Source organism: Pinus tabuliformis, chromosome 3_1 (assembly GCF_031772625.1).
Source record: "Pinus tabuliformis cultivar Carrire ecotype Pingquan chromosome 3_1, CPIR1, whole genome shotgun sequence".
Taxonomy (NCBI): domain Eukaryota; kingdom Viridiplantae; phylum Streptophyta; class Pinopsida; order Pinales; family Pinaceae; genus Pinus; species Pinus tabuliformis.
The window spans coordinates 786,909,780-786,929,512 of record NC_142301.1 but is presented as its reverse complement, the minus strand read 5'-3'; the positions used below and the strand labels follow the sequence as shown (position 1 = coordinate 786,929,512).

Here is a 19,733-nt window from a genome sequence, read left to right as displayed (position 1 = left end):
TCTCGGGGTCAACCGCAATTCCCTCATTTGTAATTACATGACCCAAATACTGAATTTCCTCTTTAAAGAAATCGCATTTGCTAAATTTAGCATAAAGCTGATGCTCCCGAAGAGTTTGCAACACCAATCTAAGGTGCTCCTCATGTTCCTGCTGGGAACGAGAATATATCAATATGTCATCAATGAATATCAGTACAAACTTGTCCAAAAACTGGTGAAACACGCTATTCATCATGCACATAAAAGTGGCAGGTGCATTGGTTAAACCAAAAGGTAGCACCACAAATTCGTAGTGCCCGTAACGTGTTCGGAAAGCAGTTTTGGCAATGTCCTCATCCTTGATCCTGATCTGATGATAACCAGATCGCAGATCAATTTTGGAGAACACCTTTGCCCCTTTCACCTGATCAAAAAGTTCATCTATTCTGGGTAGAGGGTACTTGTTTTTTACCGTGAGCTTATTCAGCTGTCGGTAATCTATGCACATGCGAAGGGTCCCATCCTTCTTCTTCACGAACAATACTAGAGCTCCCCAGGGTGACACACTAGGTCGAATGTACCGCTTATCCAGCAGTTCCTGGAGCTGCATCTTCAATTCCGTTAACTCTGGTATGCTCATCCGGTATGGTGCCCTCGATACTGGAGCTGCCCCTGGTATTAACTCTATAGTGAAATCTATGTCTCTTCTTGGAGGCAGACCCGGTATCTCTTCAGGAAAGACATCTGTGAATTCCTGCACCACTGGTATGTCATTTAATGCAGACATCTTATCTTTCTGATTCACATAACCAACCTGTACGGCGTAAATCTGGCATTTCTTCCTTATACATTTGGCTAACTGAGTTGCAGTGATAGGCCGGATCTGAACGGGATGTTTAATTCCCTGTAATTTCTGCTGCTGTCCCAAATCATCTTTGTAGTATATGGTCTTGGTTTTGCAGTTCACCAGTGACCAGTGCTTTTCCAGCCAATCCATGCCAATAAGAATGTCATAGGAGCCCAATGGAAGTACATTCAGGTCTGCTGTTACAGGCTGTCCAGCTATACTGAAAGAACAGTTATTAACTTTCGCTAGAACCCGCCTTTTGGCTCCCGTAGCTAACTGGACTAGCCATGGGTTTTTGAATTTTTCTGATGATAACTTACAGTGTTCCACTACTTTTGGACTAACATAACTTAAAGTAGCTCCTGGATCAATAAGTACAGCTACAGCAAGGTTTGAAATCTTACCTTCGAATTCCACCATGGAAGGTTGATATTCTGCCTGCCGGTCCTCTAATGCTGCATTGATCCTTGGTACGCTGCGCGCCACATCCCCTACAGTGGAAGCTTCATGGACTTGAGATATCTGATCAGTTCTTTTACGCTGTGGACAGTTCCTAGCATAGTGCGGCCCCTCGCATACCCAGCATTGAACTGGAGGTCTGGTTCCTTCAACCTCCGATTTAGCAGGGAGTTCACTAATCCTGCTCTCGTTTGGCTTAGGCCGGAAAGTACCCTTGTTCGTGCTTCTATTAAACTGCCCTTTTCCAGCCCCTTTGCCACCATTTCCGCGGCTGCCTTTGTTGTTTCCAGCACTTCTGCTACCTTTTCTCTCATTCCATTTCCTGCTTGGAATTTCTCCCTTTTGTTTGTTCTGCTGGTAGCAAATTCTAGCCTTCCGAATTGCCTCATCCATAGTTCGGGGGTTGTCAAACTCAATTCGTTCCCTTATATAAGCTGGCAAACTACTCACAAACCTCTGCACCTTGGCCTTCTCCTCTTTTATGTAGGGCACATAACGCAGTAGAGAAGTAAAGCGATTTATGAATTCGTCCATGGATTGCTGTCCTAGTCGTAAATCGTGAAATTCTCGCGCCTTCTCATCATAAAAGCGCTCAGTTAAATACCTCTCCTTAAAATATTTCTGAAACTTTTCCCAGGTTATGCTTTGCTCACTTACTCCCTTCACAATTTTAATCTCTTCCCACCACAAGGTGGCTTTACCCTGCAATTGGAATATAGCCAACCGTGCCTTCAGATTCTGATCATATTCATACAGTTGAAAATATTTATTAATATTAATCAGCCATGCTTCTGCGGCTTCCTCCTGCTCTCCATCGAAGAGTGGGGGTTTGATTTTCCGAAATTCCCCCTGTAATTCTGTTTTCTGTCTCTTGGAAGTCTGCTGCTCTTGCACGTTGTCAGAATGGTCTTCATGCTCTTCTGAAAGCTCAGGAGCATAATTCCGCTCCTCAGTGCCCCTTTGTTGTTCTGCACTAGGACTGGGTAAGGGTGGATTTTGTTTATCTGACAAGCTTTTCAGTATTCTTTCTTGTTCCATGGTTAATCGCGCATTGTCCTCTCGCAAGCGTGCCATCTCACCCTTCAGTTCTTGAACTGTTTGTAGTATTGCCTGATTGGTACTGCGTGTCTCAGCACCAAGCTGAACCCACAGTCCTGTGTTATCTGGTGGGATGCCGTGCCATCTCACCCTTCAGTTCTTGAACTGTTTGTAGTATTGCCTGATTGGTACTGCGTGTCTCAGCACCAAGCTGAACCCACAGTCCTGTGTTATCTGGTGGGATGCCGCCAGCTTCCGGCATTTCCTCCATCTTGACTATATAACTGTCAGCTGTTGAGTGTATCAATATTCTCCTGGTAGTACACAAGAAAAATGATTAATTGCATTGTACTGTATACATGTATAAGATAATTTCTCTTTCTGTTCCCATTGCTGTTCCAGAGGCCACAGTTTTGGAACCTCTGCTCTGATACCACATTGTCACGATCCTTTCTATAATCTAAAAGAATACAGTAATAATTTTTTTTTTTTACTATACACCTTTACAGCTGGAAACTTAATATTACCACTTTACCCGTATTACTCACCCTACCACCCTGAACACATATTTCTTTAATGCATAATGTGACTGTCTTAAGTTCTTAGCATTATAACCATGGGTTATACATAAATATTTTACATAACTAATCAAAACTTATTGCATTGTCCTTCGTTAATGATAAGATATGACATTTGTGTGTTGATGGTCGTTTCCATTTGGTGACTGCTGCCAAATGGCAGAGTGAGTACGCCAGCTCACCGTTTCCCGTAGCCATATGGCCCCTCATCACGTGATGGCCATGTGGTCTGAGAGGGTTGACCAGCCCCGGGGTTCACGCTCGGCCTCCCGCCCAAATTCGACGATGGGGATTGCTTGGTCTAATCGGACGGTTCAGCCATACCTAGGGTTTGACCCTGCATATAAAAGTTCAGGTGGTTTCGTTTGTGGTTCATTTGTTCACTTCTCAGTAACCGAGCTCCTCCGATGGTTTGATCTGCAAGTACCCAGGCTCTTTGCTCTGCTCTGGTTCATCGCTCCTCTGCCTCTTCCAGGTTTGCCCGCGCCTCTCTGCATCATTTCCATAGCTGGTTTATGACTCACTGTTTCCCGCTCTTACTGTACATACTCTAACTGTTTCAGGGTTTGCTTGACGGTTTGATAGGTGTTGATACGGGCCGCAGCTCACCTGCTCCAAACGCCGAAGGGTTTAGTTGCTTCGACAGTTCCAGGTAAGTCATTTCTCATTGTGGTTTCTATTGATTGCACTTGAATGCATTTCGAGGGTTTGTTTCATAGCTGAGACAGCCTGTCCTCTACCTGTTGTCTCAGGTTAATTACTGGACCAAACCCTTATGCAGTTTATGCTTGGCGGCCTTACTTGGACGGCCGGTCCAGCTGCGCCTAGGTTATGGCCTCGATGCCTTAGTTTTCTATTCTCTGTTGAACTTAACTAAGACTCTGTTTCTTTATCATTACCAGATCTAAATCAGTTCTGAGTTCTCGACATTTATGAACAGTTACACAGTTGTATAAGCTACGGCAATATTTGTCTTATTCAGATTTGTTATTGTTTTGGCTCGGCCTGGATTTCTGTATGTCAATGGTTTACCATCCGAGCTTCATAATGATTACTTTTCCCCTATTTGTATATTCACGTGCCGTCACTGGTTAATGAACATTCATCTCTGTTCTAGTTTATATATATATATACACAGTTAATATACAGAGTTGCAGTTATTACTGTTGTTTCATTGTAGCACATAATATTACGGCTATGGTTATATTTTCAAAGTTACCTTGTTTACTTTGTAATTGGAGGCATTCACCGTCTCTGATTTTAATTCTAGATATTATCTGAGAATATACATTTCTATGCCAAGGAGTTTCTAAGTTTATATTGAGCTTCAGTATACGTTGCTGCCGTTTCCCTTCGTTCATTCGTATTACAGTTATGGCAATTTCTTAATTAGGGTTTCATTGCTATGGTAACTATAAGTTTCCCCATCGTTTGATTTTCCATGGCGTTGCTCTCGGCCTTGTATGGCATTATACAGCGTTGAGGATAGACTTGCATTCGCCTCGTGAATGTATAGACTATCCTCCCGCGCACAGGCTCGTCCATAAGTTACCTACAGGTCACAGCGTTCACACGCCCGTTTCAACACTTATTATTGGATTCCTGTATATACTTATTCCAGCATTATGTTTATCTACTCGATTTGTAATATATGATTGTTCTCGTTTCCACCTAGGGTTTGCTGTATATTTTTCTGTGTTAAACAAACACTTCGCTTCCTTCATTGTTACCTGTCATTGTTAAATATATAAACAACTGGAAAAGTTAATGAAAGTATTAAGTTGTTATTCCATGTATTTTTCGTATTCACACAGCACTTGTAGAAGCTGGATTGAAACATGCGTCAGTCCCTTTCTCATAATCCCGCCTTTCAACTTACACTTGTTTACTCTGTTGAGAGGATGCTTACAGAATGAGTTTATAGTTTCGGATTGATGTTTATAATGAATTTCTTTATCAGTTTTTCATATTCCAACTACGGTTAAATAGCCAACTCGGCTTCTCGTATCTACTCAGGTCTTTATATTGTAGAACTATGTACCTTCCTGGTTTGGTTATCGCAGTAATTGGTCTTTCTGCTATTACTAGCTATTACAGATGAGCCGTATAAGCTCGGTGATTGTATTCCACCCAGGTGACTCTGTCACAGTTCTCATTCTGTCTCTTCTAATAATCCGTAGTCTATTCTAAATATCTTACCACAGCAACTTTTTAAAGGAAAGATATAACTGAGTACATTCATTACCTGAACCTTTCCTAACTAGTGTTAAAGAAGCGTACCTGGTAATCGATCACAGAAGTGCTTGCTTTCAGTAGTCACCTGTAGAGTTTTCGCTCTTAACCTCCCAACCTTGAGATCCACTGCACTGGATTCTCCCCCCGAGCCGTCTTGCAGGCCTGCAGCCCTCAACAAGACTTATGCACCACGGTGCTGGGTCATCTGATCACAACCAGACTTAACCCCTTTCTTTCACTCTGCAACTCTCTTTCTTGGAATCTCTCCTCTGCCTGTTCCCAAACAGCCCAGAGGTTTTTCCTTCCAGACCCTCTTCAGGGTGAGAGGCAGTTGTCTTTCCTTTCAGTTTCTTAACTGATTAATTTCTTTTAATAGAAAAGCCTCCTTTTGGAGGCTGCCAGCATTTCATTCAACACATGTGTAAAAAAATTAGTTCATTATATTTTCTTTTAACAAATAATAATGTCTTTTAATAACAAGTTGTCACCCATATTGTTTTTACCACAGCAATTACCGGAAATTACAAGTTACCAGGGTTATTACAAAAAATCTGCAAGGCCTTGGAAGCATCACACATTAGTGGGAAAAATGGTTGGACATCGCTGCCCAAAACAACCAACAAATGTATCGCACATTGAAAAACCTAACAGACCTTGGAAGCATCACAAATTACCTCAAAAAACTGGTTCGACATTGTTGTCCACAATAATTAACAAATGCAAGATTGCAGACAAGTGTCCTATTGAACCGGAGAGGCTAACATTAAAGTAGGTTGGCGTAAGAACAGGTCAGGTCCAGAAGCGAAGTGTTAGTTGAATTTGGAGCATATTAAATAAAGGGTAAGAGCTTATTATTATAAAAGTAAGATATCAGTTGATTTTCGGAAAAATATTAAATATTATATAAAAAAATTAATGATTGATTCAATGCTTTTTATTTTTGAATATGATATATTTTTATCTAATAGGTAAGATGGAAAGAGAATAAACATGGATTTAATTATCAATAATCTACTTTTTACAATTGTATAATGAACTAACCAAAAGCCCAATCCCTAAAGCTGCAGTGACAATGATGAAATCTGTCAGGTAGATTTGTCCCTCTATGATTTAAAAAGCGTTCACAATGGTCAACAATCTTCAATAGAACTGTCGAAACATGTATTTGGCTTGTCCAAATCTTTAAATTCAAACCCTGGCACCTATTGGCAACGCAACGTACCTGACAATATTCCCAGGTAACTTGTTCCCAGTGCCTAGGATGGACAATATTACCAGGTAACTTGTTCGCAGTGTTTAGGATGGAATTTGATGAGTAAATTGTTTGAGATTAGATAATTTGTAATTAAATATAGCCAATTTTTTTTTGGGTCAATCTTTTATATGAAAACAAAACAATGATTAGAATGGCAAAAAGAACAGGAATTTTCAGAGTAGTTTAAATTTGAAATTCCTACCTGATCGGACATTGACTTTGATGGTGCGTATAATTTGAGATTCCTACCCTGATCGCGACAGAGATATGTTCCTGTATAATATTAATAACCTATTTTTTCGATAAATGGCCTTGAAATTCCTACTCTGGCCGGCACAGAGAGATATTTCTATCTAATACGATAAATTACCTCGTAATTCCTACCCTGATTGGGACAGAGAGATGTTCCGATGTAATATTAATAACATATTTATTTTTTGGATAAATTCCCTCGGACTTACGTGCGAAGAAGTAGCGTTCACATGGATATGTGCATCTACGATGGCTGTTGAATGCATGGTAGTGGGACGCTTTCGGCACTCAAAATCCTACCATATTTATTCTAACAACTTTTAATTGACTAACAACAGGACCAAGGAAATGAATTCCCTAAACTTTAAAGCGATGAACAACCGCTTATTCGAAACCATCGTAAAGCCTTTCACCCCAAGGACTTGCAGGAGGCAATATATTGCGACCAAAAGTGCCTCGCAACATTTTTGGTATTTGCTTAACCGTCTGTGTCGTTTTGAGATCCTGGAAAATATATGAGTTAAGTTGGGAGAGTGTTTTCGTTGTATTGCAGAGGGGATTACATATAATTTGTAGAGGGAATTTATTGAAAACAGCATGGGTGATCCTGGTTTTGTCCCTGGACTTGTTAGTGTGGGCTTACAGATGACAATAGACCAAATACTTCGGCACATTAACATTGCCCTTCGCTGCAGGAAAGTGCTGGCCGCTTTGAAAGATAACTTGATAAGAATTGAGCCTATTATCGAGCAGATCCAGCATTGCCGGCTGGCATTGAACCAGCACAAAGATGAGGCTTCAGCTGTTAACAAATGGCTTAAAGAGTTGCAGATGCTTCTCAAAGAAGCATCAGAAATTGTGCACCAGTGCACAATACCAAGGTGGAATCTTGTTTCTCAATATCGAACCACCAAGAAGATCAACACTCTGATTGCAAATATAGAAGAATATGTAAGATTATCTCCCTTGGTTAACATGGTCCAAGCTCAAGAGCAAACTCGGAGGATCCTTGAGGGACAAAAGCAGATTAATCAAGGTATCCATGCTCTGGCAAGCACTTCCCAAGCGGCTCATGCTCCAAAAGGCACAGCAAGGACTAAGTTGATTGACGAAGCCCTTGTAGTGGGACAAGACAAAGCCTTTGCAATTATAGAAAAATGGGTAATAGATGATGTTGAGGCTAATAGCATTGGTGTGCTTGGCAAGGGCGGATCTGGAAAAACTCTGCTTCTCAAGCGACTCTTCAACAGCGAAAAGGTGAGCAATCACTTTAGCGATGGTTTTTCTCTTTGGATAACGGTTTCGCAAAGTCCAATTGTTAGAAGTCTTAGGGATGAGCTTTGTACACAAATAACGTTGCAAAAAAATGTAACTTTGGGGAAAAACATGGATGAAGATGGTGTAAAAATATGGTTGAATGAGTCACTGCAGCAGAGTCGCAGGTTTGCCTTGTTCATAGATGACGTTTGGGAAAAGGACGCCACCGAATTGTTGGAGGGATTGGGCATACTGCGGGCTGTAATTGATCACTCCAACTCCAAAATTATTGTGAGTTCTAGGTATCGCAGTGTACTGTTAAAAATGGGAGTTGCAGAGAAGTACACAGTAACAATGGAGAACTTATCCAAAGAGGAGAGTTGGAAGTTGTTTGCCTATCATGCATTTCCCTATAATAATAGAAGCATACCGGCATGCATCAATGAGGAAAATGCCAAGTTGGTGTGTCGTAAGTGTGGAGGGCTTCCCCTGGCACTAAAAGTTGTAGGCAGGGCAATGGCCGGGTGTACTGATCCACAGCAGTGGAAGTGGACCGCTCAGAGACTGCCAAATGACCATAGCCTCGATGCTTGCCTAAGCTTGAGTTACGATGCACTAGGTAAGGAGAATATTCATTTGCAATTATGCTTTCTATACATGGCTGCAGCATTCGTAGAAGACCAAATTATTCATGCCAACCATGTGATTCCATTGTGGGTTGGAGAAGGACTGCTGGCAAGAAAAGATTGCCATCAACTTAGCTTCAACCCATTCGCAGTGGGAGCGGTTTACCTCAACCTTCTGGCAGATCGTTGTTTGATTGAACCCATCGTAAGAGGCATTGACGGCTGCGTAGTATTCTTCAGGATACACAACCTCTTGCGCGATTTGGGAATCCGTGTTGCCGAGGCCGAAGAAACTTTCTTTTGCCGTGTGGGTCAGGGTTTGAGCACCTTCAATGAAAATGAATGTTCTGGATGCAGTCGGATTTTGTTGAGTAGTAACGAATTGCATTCACTCCCTAAGACAATGAGAGTTCCAGAACTATGTTCATTGTTAATAGATGGTAACAAATGTTTAACAAAAATTCCAAAAAGGGTTATTGGGAGTATGGTCTCTCTTAAGGTTCTGGATTTGAGTGGGACGTCAGTGCAGTCATTACCAGAGAGTGTGGGGTGTTTGAAACAGCTAAGATGCCTCTTGTTATCAGGTATGCCCATCAACTTACTACCTGCATCTCTTACAAATCTTGGAAACCTGGAGATCCTTGATCTGAGCCGCTCTAGAATCACGGAATTACCGTCCGGCCTTCATAATTTGAAATCTTTAAGGCATCTAGCCATGGATAAATGTGGTCATTTGCAGTATCTACCTTGCAGCATCTCAAGGCTCACCTCTTTGCAAGGTTTGACAATGTATGGATGCACCAATCTATGGGAAAAAAGTGAACCCAAGAAATGGAAAAAAGTGGCCAGCATTAGCAATCTGACAAATTTAAAGCAACTCACCCGGCTCCATTTAACCAACAATGGGGGCGTTATTAGGGAAGGCACATTAGGGAATATGATTGAAATGAACACCCTCATGTTAGAGCTCACAAAGGTGAGATCTCTGCCGAGTGACATGAATAATATGTCAAAGTTGAGAAAACTGTATATGGAGTGTCCTGACTTGGTCAGAATGGAAAATAGTTTTTGTGCTTTTCAGAATATGACTAGTCTTATATTATACAAGTGTAATATGTTGGAAGAACTTTCACATCTGCATAAGCTCAACAATCTGCAGCGATTAGAAATAATTGAATGCTCTAGATTAAAGAAGTTTCCTCAAGAATTCGGTGAGAAGGAGGCATTTTCTTTATTGAAGATATTCTCAATTGTTGGGTTGCATGAATTAGAAGAGTTGCCCATCGTAAAGGAAGGAGCAATGCCAGTACTCCAAACGTTCATCATAGTAGAATGCTCAGCATTGAAGGTATTTCCAAAGAGTTATTTCGATTTGAAAACACTTCAAATAATAAAAATCTATGGTTGCAGTTCCCTGATAATGGAAGATTTAAGAGAACTTAGGGAATCCAATAAAATGATAGAGGTGAAGACTATGTCTGTGGAAGACACGAGAGACTCAAGAAATAGGTATTCTCAATTGATGACGGAAATGAAAAGTTGGCTCTACGGAGAATTTTGGAGCAATAATGATGTGTTCCTTTTCTTAAGAAGTCTATATACACTTGCATGATTTATTTTGTATCCATCATGGCATACATCATGAATCTCTGTCCAGTCTTGCTCATTCTTCTGTGGGAAACCTAAGAGGTTCATCTCCTCTGGCACTCCGGACTCTGCACTGCCAATGAGTTGTTTTCTTGATTTGTAAAGTTTCCCTGTTGTCATGAAATGGAACTGGAGATCTAAATTTACTTTCTTTGATCAGAGTGCCAGCAAAGAGTCTTTTCTTTGTCCATCATATCCGTAGGAAGAAGAAGGCGCCATTTTAGAAGACCGGCCGCCTGCAAGGGAACATCCGGCAGGTGAAAGTGAAGCGGCAGCAGTGCAAGGGCTGGCAGACCTCGATGTTTCTTGCTTCTCCGCCAAAAGAGTGAAAGATTTATGCCTGGAAGGGACCAGAAAGAAGATTATCGATCAAATCGAAGAACTGCCGAGATTCCGTATCGACCCCAGAATGGAACCAGTCAGGCAATTTTTCGCCAGATTACGCTGTATCAAGTGTTGGAGCTTGCCTCTGGAATCAGGAACTTGGCCGGTGAGACGGTAGCCGTTGAGGGAAAGCGTATCGATCAGCGATAATTTTCCGATGAACTGAGGTGGGAGGCGGAATCCGGCGCCGCGAAAGCCTTTTTGGAGCATCTGGTTACCATGGTGAAGATCTGCTTCGTGTTCAGGATCGCGCTCAACTACCCGGAGATCGGAGATCGAAGTGGTGGTAGTGGACATCTCTGTGTGGCGCATCAACGTTTGAAACAGGCGACTGTCTGCCGTTATTAGAACGGTTGCGTTTTCTCTGAAATCGATGATCAATGAATTGGAAAGGGCGCTGCACTTGCTTATTGGTGGACACTATTGTGCCAGAGACTTTTGCGGTTCCAGACGTCAGCGAAATGGGCTTCAGGTGTGTGGATATCGAAATTTTTCGGCCTCTCTAGTCCAAATTTGATGCCGGTTGTTAATTTTTAGTTATTTTAAGTTTTATATAGATATTTTGTGTTATTTTAAGTTTTATATGGATATTTGAGTGTCAATTCTTTTAATACACATCAGCATTCAATATTTCACATAGTATAATTTCCAAAGCACTCAATATTTAACATAGTATAATTGGCCTTTCTTTTGATGACGGTTGTTAATTTTCTTGATGTGAGCGTCAATTTTTTTTATACACATCCGCATTCAATATTTCACACCGTATAATTTCGAAAGCATTTAATATTTAACATGGTATAATTGTCATTAAGTGAAATAGCATAGTTGTGATTAAGTGAAGATGTTTATATGGGGTGGAAATTCACCCAAATTTTGATCTTAGAAAATTCTAAAAATTCTAGGTCTACACTGCCAAGAACTCTCTTAAAAATGAACCAAGAATTTCTCTCTCTTAAAAATGAACCAAGAATTTCTTTGAAAAAGAAGAAGTGATTACGGAAAGGTTTTTTACTTTTCATTATTAAATATATAATTCAAAATGAGCTAATAAGAAATTTTGATCAATAAATAGAACTTTGTCATTAATATTTAATAGATTTCTTTAAGTATTTTTGTGGCAATTGATGAATAATTATTGAAAACAAAATTTGCTTAGAATATAATAAATCATCTTCAAGGGACAATTTTTTATTAAAAGAGGGAAGAAATTATTTACTAGTATAAATTTTAGATCTGTGTAAATTGTTGTAATAGATTTGTAATTTTATATGAGATCTGTGTAAATTGTTGTAATAGATTTGTAACATAAAAATCAGATCTAGGAATAATGTAATAGATTTATATTAATATGTAAATTTAAATCTCAGATCTGAAAAATAATGTAAGAAATTTACAAAACTAAATGAACAATAAATTTAAGTGTAAAATTTTACAAGAAAAAATCACAGGAAAAAATTTGTAACTTCTCCATTAATAAAAACTTAAAACCATTAGCTCAATCCCAATCTTCTTGCCTTTTCACCCCGGTGAATTTTTCAATACTTATGAGTGATTCTATTTTAGCTGTATACACAAACCAAATCTCCAACAAAAACCCTGCTCTGGTACTACTGTTATGTTTAAAAAACAAGACAAAATTAAAAACATTAATCATGAGCGGATATAAAAGCAATCATACATAAAAAAACACCAAAAATTACCTAAGAAAAACCCGACTCTGAATTTTTCCCTGGGAAAAATCCTAACTCTGAGAAAACCCAGTCTAATAAACTCAGGTTGCTCAACCTTTGGCACTTTGGTGCTTGGCACACCTAAAATAAAGACCAATAAACCTATTTATACATTGCCATTCGGAATCAAAATTAATCCTAACATTTTTTTATCGTAATTTTTGGTTAGCTGAAAAGAGTATTGCTTTATGCTGAAACAATTCCATTAAACTTACATATTTACAAACAACTACGAAAATTTATGATGGTTAAATATCTACCGGTCAAATTTAGTTTAAACTTACATAGTTAGAAACAACTATGAAAATTTATGATGGTTAATTTAAATATATACCGGGTTAATTTTTTTAGCCATAGTTTAATTAGTGGGAGGAATTTTTGTAAATTCAAGTTATAGTTGTTAAACTTCAAAATTTTAGGTGTCTTAAATGTTTTTGATGGGGCTGAATCTATTTCCACCATCAAAATCACGATTCAAATACTGCCTTTACAAGATTTTTTGAAATTTTTTAAACCGGATTCCGGCCATTTTTAGCCGTCCGGGCAATTCCTCCGCCTCGATAAAGGCCTCCTTTTTTAAGCCGTCACTGATAACGTTTTAAAAATTTTATGGGCTGTAAAATACGTTTAAATTTAAAAAAAAACCTTATTGGAACGTCACATTCCAGGTCTGGATCGGGTGAGCAGCCTATGGAGAAGTGGTGGTGGGTGAGTTCGGTAGCTCTTTATCTCGTACCGAAACACGAGGGACCCTTCGCTGGAAAAAGGTGACATTGCTTGCCGGTTTGGAGTGCCAGGTACTTGAGTCGAGCTATTGCATAGCCGCGGTTGATGGCGATTGTATTTCATTAGCGGATATAGTGTTTGATCAGGTTTTAATGGGAACAATGGACATTTTTAGTTTTGAGATGAAAGTGGGTTATCATGGCAAATCAGAAAATACAATAAAGTTTGATTCTTCTCTTTTGAAAAGCTAAGTTGGTGAGTTATGATGGCAAATCATAAATACAATGAAGTTTTATTTTTAGAAAAGATTAATCACATAATTTTTGAAGTGGGATGGTGAGATTGTTGTAAGAAAAAAATGGAGCACAGAATTAAGATCAGAATAATGAAAGTTAGCGATAGCACTTAGTGAAAGTCATGGGGCAGAAGTGGAGATTAGTAACCATCTTTTATTAAGATTAGAATAATGAAAGTTAACGATAACACTTAGTGAAAGTCCTGGGGCAGAAGTGGAGATTAGTTACTAAAGTCCTGGGGCAGAAGTGGAGATTAGTTAATCGTAAGGTTAACTTTTTTAAAGGTGTGTTAAATAAAAATAAACTTAATCATTACATATTGTAGGCAAGTCTATTAGATATATTGTTTCAAGAATTCTATGTTTTTCTTTAATGGTTAGGAATTTTCTCCGAAAATGGAGGCTGGCATTTTCTTTTCTGTTGTGATTGAGACATGCGTTTTTTCCTAAATAATCTTTTTCGAAGACCGAAGAATTACTTTCTTCGGTTTATTTTTTGGGTAATGAAAGGTTCCATTTTTGTAGATACCTTGCATCGTCAATATTAAAGTTGCCAGTCCCCTTGGATTTCTTTGCGCACTTAGTTTTCTGCCAATATTTTTGTGATTCTGTCGCGTTTTTCAATGAATTATATTAAATGTTTATTGTTTTTTCTATACATTTTCACATTTAAATAAAACAAAGGCAAATATTTATTACTCTATAGCTTTGAGAAACCGGTTTAATTATAAGAATATGTTTTGTTAGGTAATATGAATATGAGATGATTGGTGTAATTTATATATTGAGTAGTTTTAATTTAAAAGTTTTTAAATCAAACATATTTAAATTATTAAAATTACTTAATTCTAATATGATTTGGGCCACTCTACCCATTTAATATAATTAAATTTTTACTCACGAAATTTCTAATCAATAATCTTTTCACTATAAAATACCTTAACAAAATATCTTATCATCCTCATTCCATAAACTATAATAATATCCTTTTTAATGTCAAAATGTATAACCAATTTTATTTCTCAAAATTATATAGAATAAATTGAAATGCAGTAGCCTCTCGCTTGTTATCTCCGTTATTGTTGGTGAAATCCTGAACTATTTTGCCTACCAGGTGTATGCATAACTGATTTTCGTTCATGGTTATAGCATCTTTATCGCTCATCCGTTCGTTGCCAGCACCTTAGCATGTTTAATCATTGATTAAAGAACATCCATTGCATTGGATCCTGTATTAAATCATATGCTTAATAAAGGTAAACAACTATGAATGCTGAAAGGGGATTATTTTGACAATTTTCAGTAATAGTATTCATATTATTATTGAAGTTATATAAGATAATATATATATATATATATATTTAAATTATATAAACTAAATCATTAATTAAACATTTTTATAACTCATTTAAGTTAAGCTGCCGCGTTTTGATATTTTTAATGATTGATTAAAAAATAATTGTTGGTTTGAATTGTTTAGTAAGATATATATTTATGTTGTAGCATGTTATTTTTTATTTGTATAAATAAATTGTGTGTATAAAATTATTTGAAATAAAAAAAATTTCGTTGAAAGTTTATGTATTTAAATTTCAATTATATTTTTATATTAAAATAAATTAATAAATTTGTGAAAGTTTTTAGTTATATTTGAGTTAGAAATATAATTATTTAGATTATTATATTTATATTTTAAAATTTCAATTATATTTTTATATTAAAATGAACTGATAAAATTGAAAAAAAATTAGTTATAGTTGAGTTAGAAATGTAATTTGAAAATTATTTACTACTTAAATTTAGTATGTACATATATTTTTTAGTTTATTTAGTTGAAATGATATGTGTGAGGATGAAATTATTTGAATAAAAAAAAGCACTTAGTTGAAAATTTATATATTTAAAATTTCAAAAATATTTCTATTTTAAAATAAATTGATAAATTTCAAGAAATTTTAGCTATAGTTGAGTTAGAAATGCAATTATTTGAAAATAATTTTAAATGATTTACTAATTAAACTTATAGAATTTAAGTAAGAAATTTGAAACACTCATATGCTCAAATTCTCATAGTATCCACATTTAAAACATGTTTTTGCAAAACCTCGATCTCTCATCTTCAGCGTGTTAGATGTTTAGCATCTCCATAGCTTTGTTGAGCTCTTCCTGTACTTTGACATGTGCCTTTTCTGATTGTTGTTTATTTGATGCTAATATTGTTGTTTATTTGATACCAATTTCTCAAACATGAGTATCTCTCCTTTGTGCCTACAATGTTTATAGTCTCTGCAATTTGTTCTTGCCAATTCTTTAAAGGACTGTAGTTTTGTCCATTGATTTTCTCTATTGGAATTGTATCTATGTTGAATTCTCTATTGGAGATACCTCTACATTGGATTTTAACCCTACTCTAATAGTAGTTAGTAAATAAGGGAATTTAATGACAACTCCATAGTCAATATATCCACCAAAATTGTCATAATTCTAGATAAAAACCACTACACCTTTACAATAAATAAACAATTAAACATGAAAAAAATATGAAGGGAAAATAGATACTTAACTCAACAACAACTATCTAATTTTTATCTAATATCTAGTTATAATATGATAATTGAAATTATAGAACAACTCATTATACATAATAATGAATTATAATATCTTTTATAACCAAAAAAAAATCAAATTGATATATGTTTCAAAGATTTCATAAACTTAACTATGTTTAATTTATAAGGAAAAAACACTTGATTTTTCACATAAAATCCAATAATAAACAAATTGATTTCCTCAATCACGCCTATCCAGCCCCTACTAACATTATGATTTTTCCAACCTGATTTTATTAAAATTTTCAAAAACATTAATGCATTATCGAAGATTACATCATTAACGAATACAGTGGTTTCGAAATCCATTATCGGCACATGCGAGCGCACGATAAACTAATGCATATATCAACGAATAATTTCAAATGTAAATAGTTTAAATTTACATTCACATGCACATATCACATTATATATTCAAAAACAGAAGTCTAGATAATATATTAAAATTTATTAATTTATTAATTTATTATCAAAAAAACTAGTCTTAATAATTTACAATTTATTAATGGTTTTTTTATTTTCAGGAGAAAAAAACGCTAAGTTTTATATATAAAAGAGAATCTTGCAAACACTTGTTACTGTATGTCTAACAATTTCCAAATAATATGTAAAAATTGTTAAAATGTATTAGTGTCTGGATCTGTGGAAGATAGTAGAGGCTAAGCGATGGAAATACTATTTGTGTCAATCTTGGAATTAGTAGAGGCTAAGCGATGGAAATACTACTTGTGTCAATCTTGGAATCATGTTTGTATGCAGTGTAAAAATGACTTCTAGAATTTTTCCTACTCTTTTTGAAAGCTTATCTGTGATGTGATTATGCTCCCTGTAGATGTGGTTGTATGTGATTTGCTAGAAAGTACATTCAACTAAACATATGAGCTTCATCTAATTTGTTAACAATGGAGGATGGAATCGAGAGAGACTCTTAGCCCATTCAATAGAGCTCTTGGACTCCCCATATACCTGTAATTCGTTGATGTTGAGCCATTTTGTAGTGAAGAAAGTGCCCCATAAAGCTATGATTTTTGCCCCATTGTTGGAGCCACTGCCTCCCTCCCACTAGAAATGATAGTAGATGTCTGGTTCAGAAATAATAAGAGCATTGCAACCACAATTACTATTAGAGCAAGCACCATCGAAAAATCCAATAAGGAACCTTTGCCACAAATCCAATGCTTGTGCCTTTCTCAGATTATGTATGTTTTTCCTTGGTCCAATTTCTGAGAAGCAAGCCACGATCCCAAAATTGTAGTCCTCACATCCACCCTTTTTTGCTCAAAAATATTTCGATTCCTACATCACCAGATGCCCCAGAAAATTTCAGGTTGAGATTCATATTGGATGACAATGATGTCTTGGAATATGTGCAAGGAAAGGTACTTGAACCTCGGGTGAATGCTTCTGCTACTATCAAATCCAAGTACAAGAAAGGTGACCTCAAAGCTAAGAAACTTCTCATTGATGGTTGTAAGATCATTTGCTTTTTTATGTTGGTAATTTGAAGAGTTCTAAAGACATTTATGATAATTTCGTTGGGATGCATGACAAGTCAAAAATTTGAATCATATCCTCTCCTTAATAATAAGCTCGAGGAATTTAAAAGGAATAAGGGGGAATCTTTTCAATCCTATGTCATCGGGGTATCTCAACTAAGGGATCAACTACAAACTACTAGTGAGACTGTATCTGATAGAGAGTTGGCAATGATCACTATTTAAGGTCTTCCTCCAATAGGAAACCTTCATTACTACTATAATAAACAACAATAGACTCCCAACATTTTATGAGCTCGTTGGACAATGCACTCAAGAAGAAACCACGATCATTTCGCGAGGAAGGATTCAAAAGCATGAAGAAGGAGAGCCCTGTTCATATCGCAGAATACTTGATGCTTCTTTTGAGGAATCAACTATCAAAGAAGTTGGCATAAACAAACACAATAGATATGAAAATACTTACCTTAAAGAACAATACAAGTTTGATTTGAGTCATTTTGTTTATGGGAACATTGCTGGGATGATTTTTAAATCTATGCATAAGATTGATTATGATTTTAAGAACACAACGTGGAGGAAAAGTTCATTATTTCACTAGATATCTAAATTCTCTTATTTTTTCTTCCATCTTTCAAACAATTTAATTTATATGTTGTGCTTTGCACTAAAGATTAATTTCTAGTATGATCTTATATTTGACCTGGTTGATGTGGTCTCTATAGGTGTCCCTACCACACATCTGATGAAAGATTCCTTAAAAGAGCTGAAGAAATATAGAAGGATATTTTGTACCTTATCAAGAAAAAGAGGGACACTTTTGTCAAATTACTTGGAATAATGCTTGCAATAGTATATAGGTAAGATTAGTTTGTTGTTTGTAGAGTATTGTTTGTTGAAAATGCAACAAGGAAATCTTAATTTAATTTTTTCCTTGAATTAAATTAGGAAATAAATTGTAATTCCAATTCTCATAACAACTTGTAATAGTTAACTAAGTTAATTTGAATTAGTTGGCTCAGTTAATTCGAGTTGGGAGTCTAACTAGAGTCATGTAGAGTGTCTCCTACTTTTTAGGAGCTCTAGTTGAGTTTATTTTGAGTTGTATTTATTTAATTTAGTTAAACTAGTTCCAATTGACAAAGGAATTAGTGGGAGATCCAGTAGTGGGGTGTAACCTGTAGTAGTGGGTGTAACCAACACTGATCAACCAGTAAATTGAAGATTCACTCATAATTAACTCATGCAATTCAGATCATAGAAAGACCTAGTTGAGATTGGAGTTTAGGGACAATGTATTATCAGTTGTATAATCATCTGAATTATACAGGTGGTGCATGCAATGAAAGGAAGGCCTATGAGTATTACGCAATTAATATTTGTGGAATTTCCCAATTAAATATGGGATAATTCCCAAGGGAACAATGCAAGGAAATAAGATCTTAACAAGCAGTAGAATTGGCTAAGTATTGGCTTGAGTTGGTTTGTGAAGCAGTGGGACTGATTGAGATAGTGTAGAGGTTGCTCGGGCTTGAGAAAAAGCATTGTAATCTTCTCATATCTTTTTATTAATAAATATACAGATAGCAAGGGTTTTTAGAAGTGCCTTTCCCTAGAAAATTATTGTGTTATGTGTGATTGAATTATTTCTATTTTAGGCTTCATGATTTCTTCGATCGTTTATTGTTTCCGCTAATGAGTAGAGTAGATTTAAATCAATTGTTTTAGCATATTACAATTTGTATTTTGAATCTACATGGTATCAGAGCTAAAATCATTATAGAAGAGGAGAATACAAGTTTGTTTTTTGTAGGAGAAATTGAATTTGCAGTATCATACTTCAGAGCCAACAGGATGTCGTTCTACGATTTGAGACTCAAATATGCCCTTGAGGGTAGTTCAAACTATATTGCTTGGAAGGACAGGATGGAGGTAGTGTTGGAAGACAATGGGCTTAAGGAATTCATAGACAAAGATATTCCTAATCTAGTTGATGCTCAGGATCTGGCAGAGTGGAGAAAGTGTGTGGCAAAGGCGAGAAGGATTATCCTAGAAGGAGTTCGAGATCATATTGTCTCGAACCTCCATGGTAAGGAAACTCCATTTGCAATGTGGAAGGACTTGACGAACCTGTTTCAAAAAACAGTGGCCACAGGAAGCTAGCACTGAAGGATAATCTTAGAAAGATCAAGATAGAGAAGGGCGACACAATACCGAAGTACTTGACCAAGTTCACCCAATTTTGGGATGAGCTTAGAATTGTCTGTGTTATAGTTGCTGAAGATAATTTGGTTAGCCTAGCACTTATAGGACTTAC

General features: G+C 36.6%; 1 protein-coding gene and 1 long non-coding RNA gene across 2 annotated transcripts; both read left to right on the top strand.

Annotated features, from left to right (window-relative positions):
- The first annotated feature begins 3,121 nt into the window (after positions 1–3,121).
- LOC149189771 (uncharacterized) lies at positions 3,122–4,061 on the top strand. The gene is made up of 3 exons (XR_016256431.1): positions 3,122–3,376; positions 3,465–3,553; positions 3,654–4,061. It is a non-coding gene; the product is annotated as an uncharacterized LOC149189771 (long non-coding RNA).
- Positions 4,062–7,240: 3,179 nt separating this feature from the next.
- On the top strand, positions 7,241–10,905 carry LOC149189770 (putative disease resistance protein At4g27220). Its single transcript, XM_089410332.1, has 3 exons — positions 7,241–9,874; positions 10,376–10,596; positions 10,803–10,905. Exons 1-3 carry the CDS (start codon positions 7,241–7,243, stop codon positions 10,903–10,905), a joined length of 2,958 nt encoding a protein of 985 aa, XP_089266458.1.
- Positions 10,906–19,733: the final 8,828 nt, after the last annotated feature.